General features: G+C 32.3%; 1 protein-coding gene across 2 annotated transcripts in view; it reads right to left on the bottom strand.

The window, feature by feature from the left end:
• Positions 1 to 16,170, bottom strand: part of LOC139523800 (cyclin-dependent kinase 17-like) — a 73,980-nt gene that overhangs the window by 30,829 nt on the left and 26,981 nt on the right. For both annotated transcript variants that reach the window (XM_071318094.1, XM_071318085.1), the window contains one exon: positions 6,405 to 6,538. In XM_071318094.1, coding sequence (XP_071174195.1) covers positions 6,405 to 6,538 — 134 coding nt within the window. The remainder of the gene's footprint in view (positions 1 to 6,404; positions 6,539 to 16,170) is intronic.

The following is a 16,170-nucleotide window of genomic DNA, read 5'->3' as shown; positions in this document are numbered from 1 at the left end:
CAATAACAATTAAAGCATCTGTGTTAAATTTATCTACGTTACATTTTTACAGTAAAGTTACAGCTGTAAATACTTTCAATTTAAAAGCAACATTTGAAGAAGGCCAGAGATACAAATTAACTTTTATTCTGATGCCAAACCAATTTACAATTATTTGCAAGAATATTTTGCCAAGGTTCAAACTATAAACAGTTACTGCAGATGATATACCAAATAACTAAAGTCAAATTTGTAAACAATCTACTTAAAATTCAATAAAATCTCTTCCTTTATTTTGAGAATAGTTAAACAGCATAGGAAGATAGGTTTATTGAGTTTACAGCAATATTCACTTCCAACAAATATGTATTCAGCGTACTTAATGACCCTTATAATCATTAATAAGGTAACAAGAATGTGTCCATAGTACATGAATGCCCGCACTATCATTTTCTATGTTCAGTGGACCATGAAATTGGGGTCAAAACTTTAATTTGGAATTAAAATTAGAAAGATCATATCATCATGATCATAGGGAACATGTGTACTAAGTTTCAAGTTGATGTAAATTTAACTTCATCAAAAACTACCTTGACCAAAAACTTTAACCTGAATTTCGCACTATCATTTTCTATGTTCAGTGGACCATGAAATTTGGGTCAAAACTATAATTTGGCATTAAAATTAGAAAGATCATATCATGGGGAACAAGTGTACTAAGTTTCAAGTTGATTGGACTTCAACTTCTTCAAAAACTATCATGACCAAAAACTTTAACCTGAAGCGTACGGACGAACGGAGGCACAGACGGACGGACGGACGGACGAATGGAGGCACAGACCAGAAAACATAATGCCTCTCTACTATCGTAGGTGGGGCATAAAAATCAAGGTATCAATAATTGGGACAAAGTTGGGACAAAATTAAAGACCCATGTGTTCCCCACCACCAATGGATTGATTGATTGTTCTTTATTGAATGTCTAAATGCAAATATATATACTACATGTATAATGGATGTAAAGGCCTTGGGGAGAACACTGTGTGTTATTTTGAAAAGTATTACATGTACCAAAAGTAAACTGTAAACAAGACATCAACAAGAAAGGCTCTAAATCAGTCACAGTAACAATTTACCACGACAAGCACAACCACCATTAAGTTATTGACAGTTATTTTGTCAAAGACTTCTATGAATTGAATTTCAATCTAACCCCTAAGTGTGTCAATATCCAGGAAATTGGAATTATATTAACAATCATTTCATAGAAAAAATGAGTTATTATGACAGAATTGGTTTCATATTTCTTTACCCAGGCTTTTGAGATCTTTATCAACACAAAAAAGGTTTTCTATTGAAAAAATTAGTAGTTGGACCGTCACCGCGTATGTAAAATAAATCATTATAATTTGTGAAGGTCATTCTTCATATTCTTACAGTCTTCAAAATTTGTCACAATTAAATATGAATAATCTAAGGAAATGACTTTTTATGAACAGTTTTTCATATGAATTCAGTAAAAAAATTATAAAAATCAAACTGAACTTTATAATTTTATAATTGCACAATACATTGTAATAAAAATGTACACAAAAATCTGGGCTGTGTAAAAGTCAGGGTCCTGATCCCTGGGCTTAAAAACATAAAATCCAGAGGGTTGCATTTAGAAAAAATTAAATCCTGACTTCCCGAAATTCGAAACAGAAATCCTGGAATCCCACGCTTAAAAACACCTGATCCTCACGTCCTGAAAAAGGTCCTGCCCCCTCAAATGTGTACTTTGGACAATGACAATAACTAGCTAAGGTTATAATAACCCAACAAGACTTACATAAAGAAATATTTTTTAGCCCACATGATAGAAATTACTCTAAAAAAAACCCAACAGTTTCTATTTTTCATGTATAAATTAATCACCTCTACCTCTTGTTATCAATCAAGTTAGATGGATAGAATCTATAATGGACAAGTCCCTTACATTAACTATCGCTTAACTTCTCACATTTTCACTAATTTTACAACTTTGAAACAAAGTCCAATCAATCCCCATCGAGGTTTCTATGACAACTGTGATGTAACACAACTTTGAAAATTGTTCTTCATTTAATAACTTTAGATAAAAAGATAGTCAGATATGTTGATCTAATTATTTATGCAAGAAAAGGGATTCGGCTGATTTGTGTTATACAATGTTTGTATGGAGGATTTATAAAGATATAACATCAATATAGAGCAGAGATTCTGCAATCTTGCATCTAAAAATAATGAATGATTAACTAGTTCTTTGGCATGAAAACATCCATACTTTTCATATAGATGAAAATATTTTAAATCCTGGCACCTCTCATGTATTTTACAAAATGTTCACAGTAATTAAGTAGCCTTCCGTAAACCAATTGTACAATTTATGAAAATAGTGATTCACCTTAAAAATAGCTAAGCATTTATAAATTTGATATTTTACTTATTGGTGTATATCATGAAGTGGAGAATAATTCCTCCAATACCTGATCAAGAAAGAAAATTGACTTGCTGGTAATAGACTGTACTGCAGATTGTGAAATTCATACTTTTCATATTGCCTTTCATCATGTTCATACGGCCAATATTTGACCATGGATAAATGAAAATTTTAATTGATTCAAAAAACCTTATGTTTTCGTCAATACAGGGTTGCTCTTATACAGCAAAGTACTAAGTTTTTTTTTTTATTGTCAGAAAATTTATTATAAAATTTAAATGACTATAAACAACTGATCCTTCAAGAAGCAGTCCCCTAAAAAAAAATCAAACCAACAACAATTTATTTGGCAATAATTTATTAAAGGATACTACAGATACAGTTAAGTCAGCCTCATATCTTGACTTAATACATCTAGAAATTGACAATGAGGGTCGGTTGAAAACAAAACTTTACGACAAAAGAGATGATTTCAGCTTTCCAATTGTGAACTTTCCATTTCTAAGTAGCAATATTCCAGCAGTACCTGCATACAGGGTATATATCTCCCAATTGATACGATATTCCCGTGCTTGCATTTCCTATCATGATTTTCTTGATAGAGGGTTGCTGCTCACAAGGAAGCTATTAAACCAAGAGTTCCAAATGGTGAAGTTGAAATCATCCCTTCGTAAATTTTACGGACGCCATCACGAGTTGGTTGACCGTTATGGAATAACCGTATCACAAATGATATCGGATATGTTTCTTACGTCGTAACTACAATCCCCTTTCCTTTCCTGAATGTGACCTACCGAATTAGACTATTTACCGGATTTGTTATCACATAAGCAACACGACGGGTGCCGCATGTGGAGCAGAATCTGCTTACCCTTCCGGAGCACCTGAGATCACCCCTAGTTTTTTGGTGGGGTTCGTGTTGTTTATTCTTTAGTTTTCTATGTTTTGTCGTGTGTGCTGTTGTTTGTTTGTCTTTTTGATTTTTAGCCATGGCGTTGTCAGTTTGTTTTAGATTTATGAGTTTGACTGTCCCTTTGGTATCTTTCGTCCCTCTTTTATTACAGTTAAATTTGGAGAAATTTCAAAACATTGCATTTTATTGTGTACATTATATAATTCTCATCATGAATTGGACATAATCCTTAAGTAATTTGCAAGTTGAAGGATAAGACAGTTGTTTGTTTTTCAGTTAATTGGAATATGAACTTAACTTTTATTCTAGGAAAGCACTGTGGAATCTTGCTGCAGAAAACTATTCTTATTAACCTAATTTATTAGATAGAAGAAGAGTTCGTTGAGGAAATTACTTTTGAAATATTTCTCCAGGAATTAGTGAAGTCAGCTGGAAACGGGAATTCCATCTGAACAAGGAAGCAAAAGGAAACATCCAATCAACAGTTTCCAAATATGGCAAAAAATAACATTGTTTTTCATTGAATCTCAAATAAATCGTATGCTGCACTTTCTGTTTGTTTTAAACAAAAGCTGCAGTGCAAACGTCACAACAACAGGGCAGTCACATTACTGATTTATATTGAAAAAATGTCCTATTGCTTCAAAATACAGCGGGTAATACTCCTAACTCTATAGACAATGTGTTGTTTCAATCTGCAATATGATATTAGATCAGATTGTTTTACCTCTGTTTTAATTTTTATGAAAATTCCTGAACTTTTAATTCAGGAACAGTATGTGCTTTCATCAAGGCAAAAGTAAAAAAAAGCACAAATTTATACATACCGGGGTACATCAGGTAGTACCATTTTATATGCATTGAAACAGAAAATATTAAACTTGAAAGTGCAAAGAAAACTGTCAAAATAAACATGTCTTATTGTCTTTGTAGCAAATAATGTAAAATGCCAAGGAAAGGTCCACAAAATGAGTCCATTTTAGTAGTTTTCACATTTCTAAAATAATTTTTAAGACCTTAAACAAAAAAGTATGAAAAAATTTAAAACTATAAACCTGCATGGTACTAACATATTAATGTTAGTCAGGGTTTTCTCTGTTGAATTGTTTCTTTATTATATTTTGTGTTGCAAGAGCCTTTTACAGCTTTCTATATGGTATTGACTTTGCTCAATGTTGAAGGCTAACCAGTGACCTGTATTTTTTTACAATCCAGCCAATTGCTCTTTATGAATAGTTATTTTATTTGCTATCACGCCACATCTCTTAACACAACTTCATTTCATCCTTTACTTATTTTTTTTTACTTTCTTTAGAAGACATCTGTACCGTAAGGTGACCTATAGCTATAATTTCTGTGTCATTTGTCTCTTGTGGAGAGTTGTCTCATTGGCAATAATACCACATCTTCTTTTTTATATCTACATATTATTTCAAGGTCTTAATGGACATTGATGGATTCTAAAGCTATTTCCGGAGAGGAAAGAATTGAATTGCTTCATTATTACACACTGAATATCAAACCAGTTCTAATTCATTGACCATCAATCCTTGACCACCTATATCATTGTACTTCCTGACCATCTATATCATCGTACTACAAACAATTTATCATTATCAGTAATCAGCTGACAAGAAAAAACAAAACGAGGCATTTTGTGTATTGACAAAAATGCAAAGAATTGTTAATTAATGTGTAGGAGGGTAAAGTAAGGTTAACTCCTCATTAATCTCCTGCGTTCTACTCTTGTTAACTATTGATTCAATGGCATACTGTAAAATATGGGTAGGTGTTTTGTAACACCAGGTTTACTCCATTATAATATTACAGCAGTATGTGCAATATGGGTGCCTAACTGGGCCATTCATCAGATTATTCTAGAGTGGGATTTTCATTCTATTCCATTTTATAAGCCTGTCATAAGTCTATCCAATCAAGATTGGCCTGTGTTTTACAATATGCCTAACATATTATACGTGTATCATCATAACCCATTATGAGGTTTTCCTAGTACTGATCATGCTGATAGAGATCTAACCAAGGAAATGACCCTAACCCTGACAGAACTAATTACAATATCATTATAAACAATTAGTTTTACTCCATAAACAATGGAAATGGTCTACTGAATATCTAGCCATGTGTTTTCAACACAAACCACATCAAAATTCACAATAAATTAAGGAAAATACAACTTGTTGGTTCATACTGGGGATCAGTAATCAATTCTAATCATCCAAGACTAGAATTGAAATTAAAGTTCAACCATATCATGTATTAAAGTATGTTTGTACACAACTGATGCAGTGTTCACTTATACACTTGATTTTGTTTATTATTACTCTACACTTGTATTTGTAGTTAATGTGTTTTCAATTGAGTTTCAAATTTCCATTTTATGAATGAACTGCCCTAGTTGACCAGGGGTCATTTGAGAAAAATTGAGTCAATGGACATTATGACTTGAAAATATTTGCTTTGTGCATGTTGTAAGTTTAAAATTTTCGAAAAAAAATCCACTTATTGTGTATATTAAGGAAATCCAATAGAGGGCTGTAGTGTGTACCCATAGGTCCTTCTACCTGGCTAATGGTGTATTTAGGACATACAATAAAGGGCTACAGTGTGTACCCATAGGTCCTTCTACCTGGCTAATGGTGTATTTAGGACATACAATAAAGGGCTGCAGTGTGTACCCATAGGTCCTTTTACCTGGCTAATGGTGTATTTAGGACATACAATAAAGGGCTGCAGTGTGTACCCATAGGTCCTCCTCCTGGCTAATGTGTGTATATAGGACATACAATAAAGGGCTGCAGTGTGTACTCATAGGTCCTTCTACCTGGCTAATGGTGTATTTAAGACATACAATAAAGGGCTGCAGTGTGTACCCATAGGTCCTCTTCCTGGCTAATGTGTGTATTTAGGACATAAATTTGTACAATAAAGGGCTGCTGTGTGTACCCATAGGTCCTCCTACCTGGCTTATATGTGTATTTAGGACATACAATAAAGGGCCGCAGTGTGTACTGTACCCATAGGTGCTCCTACCTGGCTATATCTTCTTTGTCGGTTCCTCATTCTAACTGCTGAGACAACGTCCTCCCTGCTGCCAGGAGTGGATGTGATTGAGATTTCTTCACTTTCTCCATCAGATAATATTCTGGGATTTTCATGTACTATACCTACAACATAAATAATAGTTTTTTCAATATCGTGAACCAATAACGAACGAATATTGTACACTCATGGATAAACATTTTAATATGGACAAATAATAACAGTCATCTTAACCAAGGATACCACCTCCAATAATGATCTGTCCCTGAGAATACAACAGAAAACAATATTGAAAGGATTATGGAAGGTTGATAGAATGCATGATGCCCTCAAATTGTCTGTTTGTATGTAACTGTTATAAATAGGTCTTTTAATGCACAATAAATGATAGAATATAAAGACATACCACACCAGTTATATTTTATAAAATTTATTTTAACTATATAACATTGCTCCAAAAATAGAAAAAAAAATCATTTAATGAAAAACAGCATATGACTGATGTAATTTCTGGTATTGAATATTTTAATTTGTGCTGAAAAAAAAAGAGTTTAAAAGCATAAGTACTTCCCTATTGACTGTTTACCTTAAAGAAACTTTCAACATAATATCTATCACTGACTATAAATTTGATCGAATCCCTTGTGCATAATGAAAATGCATTGTTTAAACAGCTTGTAATTCATCAAAACTGATCTGTCTTATATTACAATAGGCATTGTGTATTAGTTTCATAACATTTCATTAAAGCAATGTAAAAGAATGGATTCCAATTTTGACACATATGTACAGACCGATGAACCATAAGACTTACTAAACACTTTATGCCTATGCTCACAGTTACTGAATGCAAGCTCTAAGATACTTTAAACCTATGCTCACAGTTACTGAATGCAAGCTCTAAGATACTTTAAGCCTATGCTCACAGTTACTGAACGCAAGCTCTAAGATACTTTAAGCCTATGCTCACAGTTACTGAACGCAAGCTCTAAGATACTTTAAGCCTATGCTCACAGTTACTGAATGCAAGCTCTAAGATACTTTAAGCCTATGCTCACAGTTACTGAACGCAAGCTCTAAGATACTTTAAGCCTATGCTCACAGTTACTGAACGCAAGCTCTAAGATACTTTAAGCCTATGCTCACAGTTACTGAACGCAAGCTCTAAGATACTTTAAGCCTATGCTCACAGTTACTGAACGCAAGCTCTAAGATACTTTAAGCCTATGCTCACAGTTACTGAACGCAAGCTCTAAGATACTTTAAGCCTATGCTCACAGTTACTGAACGCAAGCTCTAAGATACTTTAAGCCTATGCTCACAGTTACTGAACGCAAGCTCTAAGATACTTTAAGCAAGCTTAATTTGCCAACAAATTCATTAGATGGTTTATGATGGATAGTTGTCACAATGGCAATCATAACACTTTTTTTTTATAATAATAAACCTATTGATATGAAATCCTACCATACTTTGCTATTGTATCGGTGGCTGTACTTTTCTTTAAATAGTACAGGAAGGACACAATGAGTTAGTTAAATACCAAATATTGCAAGACTAAGACCATTTATTTAGTCCCAGGTGTCAATGAAGAACAGTAAATAGTTTTAAATGTTTAACCATAATATTATGTTTCATATTCAGTTATATACCAATAATGCTATTTGATACATTTACAGCTGCTGTGTTTGTCTTTATAATACCTCACAATGGACTTAATAATATCTCACCATGGAATAACTGAATAATCATCATGATCATAGGAGACATTTATGGTCACAAAACTATAGAATGGAAATTGGTTAATTACCATTCAAACAATTTATGACCAGAAAAACCTGATCGCCTATAATAAAGTGAACAAACAATACCAGCCTACAGACAATGATGTAACTCTTCTACCAAACTCATGCAATGTAGCATGACAACCCTTAATTATGCTGCAATTTAACCTGCGCTTCAGCTTAAACAAGGCCTTTGTATTGCTTCATATTTAATGAGGACATTTACACATATAAAGTTAAAAGAAAAGTTAGTAAAATCAATTTTGAAGCAGAAAGTCCGTTTGAGAGGTTAATGTCATGATTGCATGTCCTTTTACATAAGGCAAATCATATCCTTTGATTTTTGTAAAAGTACATTCATCAGGAAAGTGAAATGTCAGATGTAACATTTCAGGGAAATATCAAATCACAAATTCCATTACATTATCCAATGTAAATTCTAAAATTATTAGATTTATTTGAGACAGACATAAAACGGAGTGATTAGTCAATTCCTACAAGGCAAATCAAAATGTTCTTCAAGTATTCGTAGAATTTTTTAACCTATATACCTAGAAAGAAAAGCACACTGTCTTTTACCATGATTCTAATGTATTATGTCCTGTAGCACATGACTTTCAATCGTGTGACATCTGCCCTCAATTCCAAGGTTCAATACAAGAGTGATTGTTATCAAAGATTGTGCAATCAGATTCACATTTTGAGGATGTATATTTCATTTCTAATCATTTTATTATAGTATTAAATTAGAATAGAAATAATATTAGAAGCACTGTATATAAACATTTTGTGCTTCTGAAACAGTTTTATTTTCTTTCCAATTAACATACAAAACTCACAGTGTCTGTCCTTATAAAAAAAAGTCAAAAAGCCTGTTATTCATTGGTTGACTTTTAAGCTCATTGACGAGTCTGTACAGTGAGTGAGTGAGTGACCCATAGTTGTAACCTCTATGTCATTAGGTCTCTTGCAGAGAGTTGTCTCACTGACTGCTTATAACACATTGACTTTCTTTTATATTTCATATCTAAATATTTGGACATTCATATTTGACCCAACATTCAGCCATTCCAATCTGACCCAAAATATTCAGCCATTCAACTTTGACCCTACACATTCAGCCATTCATATTCTACTCTAAGACATTAAGCCATTCATATTTGACCCTAAACATTTAGCTCTTCACTTTCAACACATATATAAGCACATTTTTTGTAAGTTTATCATACATGTACATAGTTGAGCTTATGATAATGACTTTTAGAGTTTATAATGAAAGTGCTATTTCAGCCTCTTCTCATATTTCAGTTCAATTTCTGACTGTTTTAAATCTACTGACTTTATTGTAATATGGCATGTATGGGGTAGGACATTAACACTGAAACAAAAACTAAGTAAACCACACTTGACAGCTGTTAAAATAGATGCAGCAATAATAGAGAGGCATCAGATATAATTTCCTTCCTGCCAAGAAAGATGATTAAACACCCTCTGACAATTTCTACCCAATCATTTATAGTTTAACACTGGAGACCTTCCACACATATTTTATCATTGTGGTACCAGTTCCTGACAGACTTCAAATTTTGTGCTTCACAATTTCATAATATAGATGACAAGCTTATCAAAAAGGAGAGTAATAATTTTACAGAAATAATCAGGATGATAAAATTGATGATATGTTTATCCTGATATTGATACTATATGTTATGTAATGGCTTCACTCCCAGTTCTACAAGATTCTAAAAAGTGCAAGACAATCATGCAAAATTGTTCCAGTTAAAAGACAAATCGTATACATATAGATTTTAGCATGTTGACATGCACGTAACTATTCAATGTATTTATCAGTTTTTTTTTTTCTCAATCTTAGATTCGATATATAGCTGATAATTGAGGAAGGTTTACATCATTGAAACTCCCTCCAAAACAGAAATGTTGTTTTAAGACAAAAGTTTATGATAAAAAAAATAACATTTAGCCATTTATAAAATGGCCATCAGCAAAAGATTTTAAAAGATACTGTAAACATTGAAATTAATTTTGGTGAAATGAGGACAAATTATATGTTTATGGATAGGTGATTGCATTGTGTTTGCAAAAGCCTGCACAAGCCAACTAAAGAACACTTGAACTTCACAGACCATTTAAAATTTGTGGTTTTCCTTTGCTTATGAAATCTTCAAAAGTTGGGTCTTCAACAAATAATAATGCATACCCAGTATGTTAAGTTGCAATGTCAGAAGATTGATAGTTGCTTACTTTTCTAAGACTCTGAACAGAAGAAACCTTGACAAATTGTTTTGACATTAATCTCTTGTTAATGACTTATATGTGGTCCTTTTGGTTTGTTTGTGTCCAATGATAGCTGTCTAATTGATGTAATGTATTCCCCATATCTCTTTTTATTCAAAATCACTGCTTAACTTCTGTTTTATATTCATTTATTTTTTTCGATACCATTAATAATCATTTGCTCAACTGATGAACCCTGATGATAATGTAATTACCAAATCAATGCTATTTTATGAGAAAAAAGGAATTTTATTTCAAAACAGTTGCAGAGATATCCATATTTAGTTTGATATCTGTATACATTCTGACACATGCTGGACATCAAAGAGCTGAAATTAACATTCTAATATAATCCTTGACCTAGAGGTTAAACATTATCTTAATGTTCCACTTTTATAACTCCTGTCATAAAGTTTGTAGAAACTTACAAGAAATCAAAGGTTTTATCTCAGTAGCAACATAGAACCTATCAATGGACTCTACAGGATACCTGAACATAAAACAATGACCCATATCAGTAGTTATGTGGGGTTTCATGTTTACAAACATCAGCATCCTTGATGGAATATTTATATTCAAATCACAAATTCTAGCTAAACTGTAATACATCAAGTAGAGTAACCCATTTCATTAATTCTGAAGTCAGATTTATCATCATCAAAATCTTCCAAAGGCATAATAGTGCATCAGCATGTTAATAGTTTTCACAATGGTTTAGGGCATTTTTAGGAAAATTAACCTAAGATTGCTCTGACAGTAATAAGACTGATTAAATGGTTGAAATATTTTTGTTGTTTACTGCCACATTCAGTGCTCTTTATATCAGGTTATTATATCAGGGGACAGTCTATTTATTGGTGGAGGTAGCCTGCCTACCCAGAAAGAACCATTGACCTTGAGTCGGTTTTTTTTTTTAGACAGACAGTCTGCACTAACATTGACTATAAACCAGGTTGTAAACATCTCAAAAACAATGTCCTGCTACTTAGTTCCTTTTATATTGATATAAAACTGAACCTTGAAATGCACATAATCAACAATAGAGACTATTGGAAGCATTTGAGGGAAGCATATTTCAATCAGCAAGGGAACGTTTTTACACTTTAATTGTTTATTGCTAATTCTGCTATCTAACATGCTGAAAGCCATCTAGACAATGACAAACATTTGCAATGTCCCCAATGGGTCTGTGAACTAAATAGTATCATGCAACAAATTTCTTATAAAACTGTAAAAAACCCTCCACAAAAATAGATCAATCAATTGTATTATTCCATTTAAGGTCCCCAAGGGAGGAATGACAAAGATAAAATCAAACAAAAACAATGCAGATCAAACTCAAATTTGTATCTCTTTAGTAATTCCTGGTTAATGTGAATGTGGGGTATAAATGATTAGAGCAACATTTTGCATCTCTTTCATACATAAATGCTTGACAGCCTTAGTCTTCAATTTTTCAAATCATTTTTTTGTTCTGATTCTTTTTAAAAATAAAAATTGCCAATGTGTGTATAAAGTGCTAAAATCAACCACATTATTTTTCAACTGTTTATGATCTTTCTAATCATATTTTTTCAAAGACTGTTTCACTGTTATCAGTGATATTAAATTGATGTGGTAAATTAAAAAATTGTAGTAAAGTTCAATATTTCCTTATATTTTGAGCCATGCATGTGCTACTTAGTTGTAGCAGGTAAAAATCCATAAAAATTAACCTTGACACAGAAAGTACCTCAAGTATCTGATGTTATGGCTAATATTTCTATTACAAACAGGAAATCAGCTGTTTCAAGGTTTATTTACTTTAAAAAGATGACATAATTATATTGCTCTTTCATTAGTTTTTTAATGTCAAGATGAAATGGGATTATCTACGCTTCAAAAACCACACACATTTTGTTTTTGAAAACTGTTCAAATGGTTTATAGACAACAAAAATGTGTCATTTAAAGATAAGTCAATGGTAAAGATATATACATTGCTAGTGGCCTATATGTGGCATTTTTAAAAGAGAGGGTTTTCAATCCCAAAACCCTCCCACCCTCCTGGATCTGCCACTAGATTATGGCAGTGTCAAAGTAGGATGACATCGTTTTCCTTAACTGACTGTTAGTTTGTGAACTAGCATTCTAAAAATAAGTTCATAGCAGGGTTCATATTCATACCAGCCATTAAACATGTCCTCATTCTGATATCCATGTAATATTTGCCACTGGATATAAAACATAAGTATTAATCGAAAGGAAATAACTCTTCAACATTAAATTTTCAAGCCTATAAATAAACTACCTATGTGAACTGAATAATGCAATCAAAGCCAGGTGCAGTGTGTAGTTATTTTTTATAGAAGATATAATCTTTCAAACTATCATGCAACCATGTGCAAACAAGCATTTGTGTTGCACTTTATTTGAATGATAAATCAGGATGTTATTCAAAAACGTTCTTTAAATGTCAGCCAATATGCTAACAACTAAAACGGGGCGAGATTATTATGTGATGCATTTTTCATTCATTTGAGCCCTTCATTGTTCATGTTAATGAAAGGGTTCTTGTTGGGCAGAGAGTATAGCATCTCCCCTTCACGAGGCATCTAAGAATTTCATGCCCATATTACAAACAAACATAAGAATCAGAGGTCATACAATATAACATATATTCAGCAATTGTTGGACAATACAAAATATGGAGATATTATAGGTATGATTGCCTAGAAACAAATATCAATTTTAATTATTGTGCCACAAAAAGGGGGCAAATGAAATCATTAAGCATGTGAAGGGTAAGAGTTCTATCATTATATATATTATAAAGAAGGATTTTCTCCTGATTTTAAAGAAACTTCAAGGAATAATGTTAAAGGATATTGAACTTTAAACAGATAAATACATAGAAAAGAATTTTGTCATAACTGCTGCCTAATTTATTTTTTAGTTCTGATTATTATCTAAAAATAACACTAGCTGACAGCAAACTTGCATTGATCTTGAAAGATTAGCACTGCTCCTCAGAATTTTTTCTTGACAGTTAAGTTGAGATGTTCAACAAATAGGTCAAAGATGAAACCTTAGAAGATTCCATAGGAATAGGTCAACATGATAAGGCCCCACATGAATTATCTCTATAGGAAATGTCTAGATCATATTCAGCATGATTCTAAGTTGGTGTCTTATCTTTATATGATACACAGCACTTAGTTTACATTCAATATCAATTAATCAACTAAAACTGATATAAAACATATTTTAGGGTCAAGGTGAAATAAATATTGCACTTAACATTGCTGAATCCAGCATTATCAAAAGGTATAAAACCTGCAGTAACTAAGTTACTATGTTGTACATAAAAAGTTACTGTTTAAATCATATTTCAAATTGATTTTCAGGAGAAAGATTTGAATCTTTATAAAACTTTTAATCATCTACAGTTTTCATCAAGTCAACAAATTTAATCTATTTTATTGATAACTAAGTTTAAGAAAGCGTTTTTTTTTAAAATATGATCGAAACATTCTTTATTCATCAGTTATAGTAATCTCATTTCTTTCTTTGTCTGATATTATTATGAACACTTTCTAGAAGGAGTACATTACACACAGTTTTCCTTTGATATATGGGCAATTTCAAAATATGCCATTTCACATCTTCATCAATGAGCAAACCCATACTATATAGAAAGCTATAAAGGCCAGAGTAGGCTAGCTCAACAAAATGTGAAACAATTCAAAAGAGAAAACCAACAACCTACATAATGCTTAAAACTAACAAACAAAATAAATACGGCAGATAGCAATCAGCAACAACACATAAGGAATGTGACAGGGTGAAACATGTTTCTGAGGGCTGAACCCTCCCTTTACCTAGGACAGTCGAATGTTGCTGCATGAACAGCTGCCCAATAACCCTTTCCCAGTGCTTTGTCTATTGAATTACTTGAATAACAAAAACCACTCAATTCATCATGCTCATAAGAGCTTGAATAACAAAAACCACTCAATTCATCATGCTCATAAGAGCTTGAATAACAAAAACCACTCAATTCATCATGCTCATAAGAGCTAGAATAACAAAAACCACTCAATTCATCATGCTCATAAGAGCTTGAATAACAAAAATCACTCAATTCATCATGCTCATAAGAGCTTGAATAACAAAAAACACTTGATTCATCATGCTCATAAGAGCTAGAATAACAAAAACCACTCAATTCATCATGCTCATAAGAGCTTGAATAACAAAAACCACTCAATTCATCATGCTCATAAGAGCTTGAATAACAACAAACACTTGATTCATCATGCTCATAAGAGCTTGAATAACAAAAACCACTCAATTCATCATGCTCATAAGAGCTTGAATAACAAAAACCACTTGATTCATCATGCTCATAAGAGCTTGAATAACAAAAACCACTCAATTCATCATGCTCATAAGAGCTAGAATAACAAAAACCACTCAATTCATCATGCTCATAAGTGATTCATCCTGCTCATAAGAGCACAGAGACTGCTAGTTTCTATTTTACTTCCTTATAATTTTCTTTTTATCCATGCATTGTTTACAATCAATGAAAAATAGATATCTTTATTATATAAATTCAGTCAAAATTCACTCTCTTATAGAACCACGGCCGACACTCGGCTAACCGAGAGATTGGTCGGTTAATCTATATTGAGTATGCGGCTATATCGGCAGTGGGTCTGTTAATCGGGTTGGCTAAAGTCTGTTAATCAGGTGTTATCGAGAATATCATTGAAAACTCAGAATGTTTCATTGTATAACCTTTTAAATATATGTTTATCATAAAAAATATTTATGTCTGACAAAACTATTCAATGTACTGAATCCAGTGGTGTAATTATTATTTTTCTAGCTTCTATGTACGATCTATAAAATGAAAAGGCAAATTACTCATCAGGAAATTTATACACATTTTACACACACAAAATGTACACAAAATGACACTTGGGTTGAATTTACTTGCATGCACTATTTTGAACATCGAAAAAAGACAGGCATTATGAGTGTTAACCAAATTGATATCATTTTGTGAAAAATCTACACGAAAATCTGTATTTTGGTGACATAAATCAATCTTTATTAAAAACCTGGTCTGTTAATGGGTCGGATGTATAAAACCTGGTCTGTTAATTAGTCTGTTAAGAGTTACGAATGACAATAAAAGTATAATTTTATTACTTTATGGTGTGTTCATTTGGTAGGCTCAAGACGAGCGGCTAAAATATACGGAAACAACACTTGAGCAATGGAACATAAAATATATACGGAAACAAAACATGAGCAATGGAATATAAAATATACGGAACAAAACACATGAACAATAACAATGTAGGCAATGGATATTGAAAATTGATAAAAATGGTTTCAAAAAGTGTTAAATTAAAGTAAAATTGATTTTATCCGAGAATGGTCGCATATATCATGTGGATTCTGTTTAATTGTCATGAATGACACCAATTTGTCATCTACATTGGTAACCAGTATATAAATCAGAGATTAACGTCGTAATGTAACTAAACATCAGTATATTGGGATCAGAGATTAACGTCGTAATGTAACTAAACATCAGTATATTGGGATGCCTAAATATAAAGAATAGAGAAAGAATAATGGGTAAGATAAATAAAATGTAGAGAAAAGTAACATAACCATTTAAAG

Source organism: Mytilus edulis, chromosome 1 (genome assembly GCF_963676685.1).
Source record: "Mytilus edulis chromosome 1, xbMytEdul2.2, whole genome shotgun sequence".
Lineage (NCBI taxonomy): Eukaryota > Metazoa > Mollusca > Bivalvia > Mytilida > Mytilidae > Mytilus > Mytilus edulis.
This window is presented reverse-complemented; position numbering and strand designations above follow the sequence as displayed.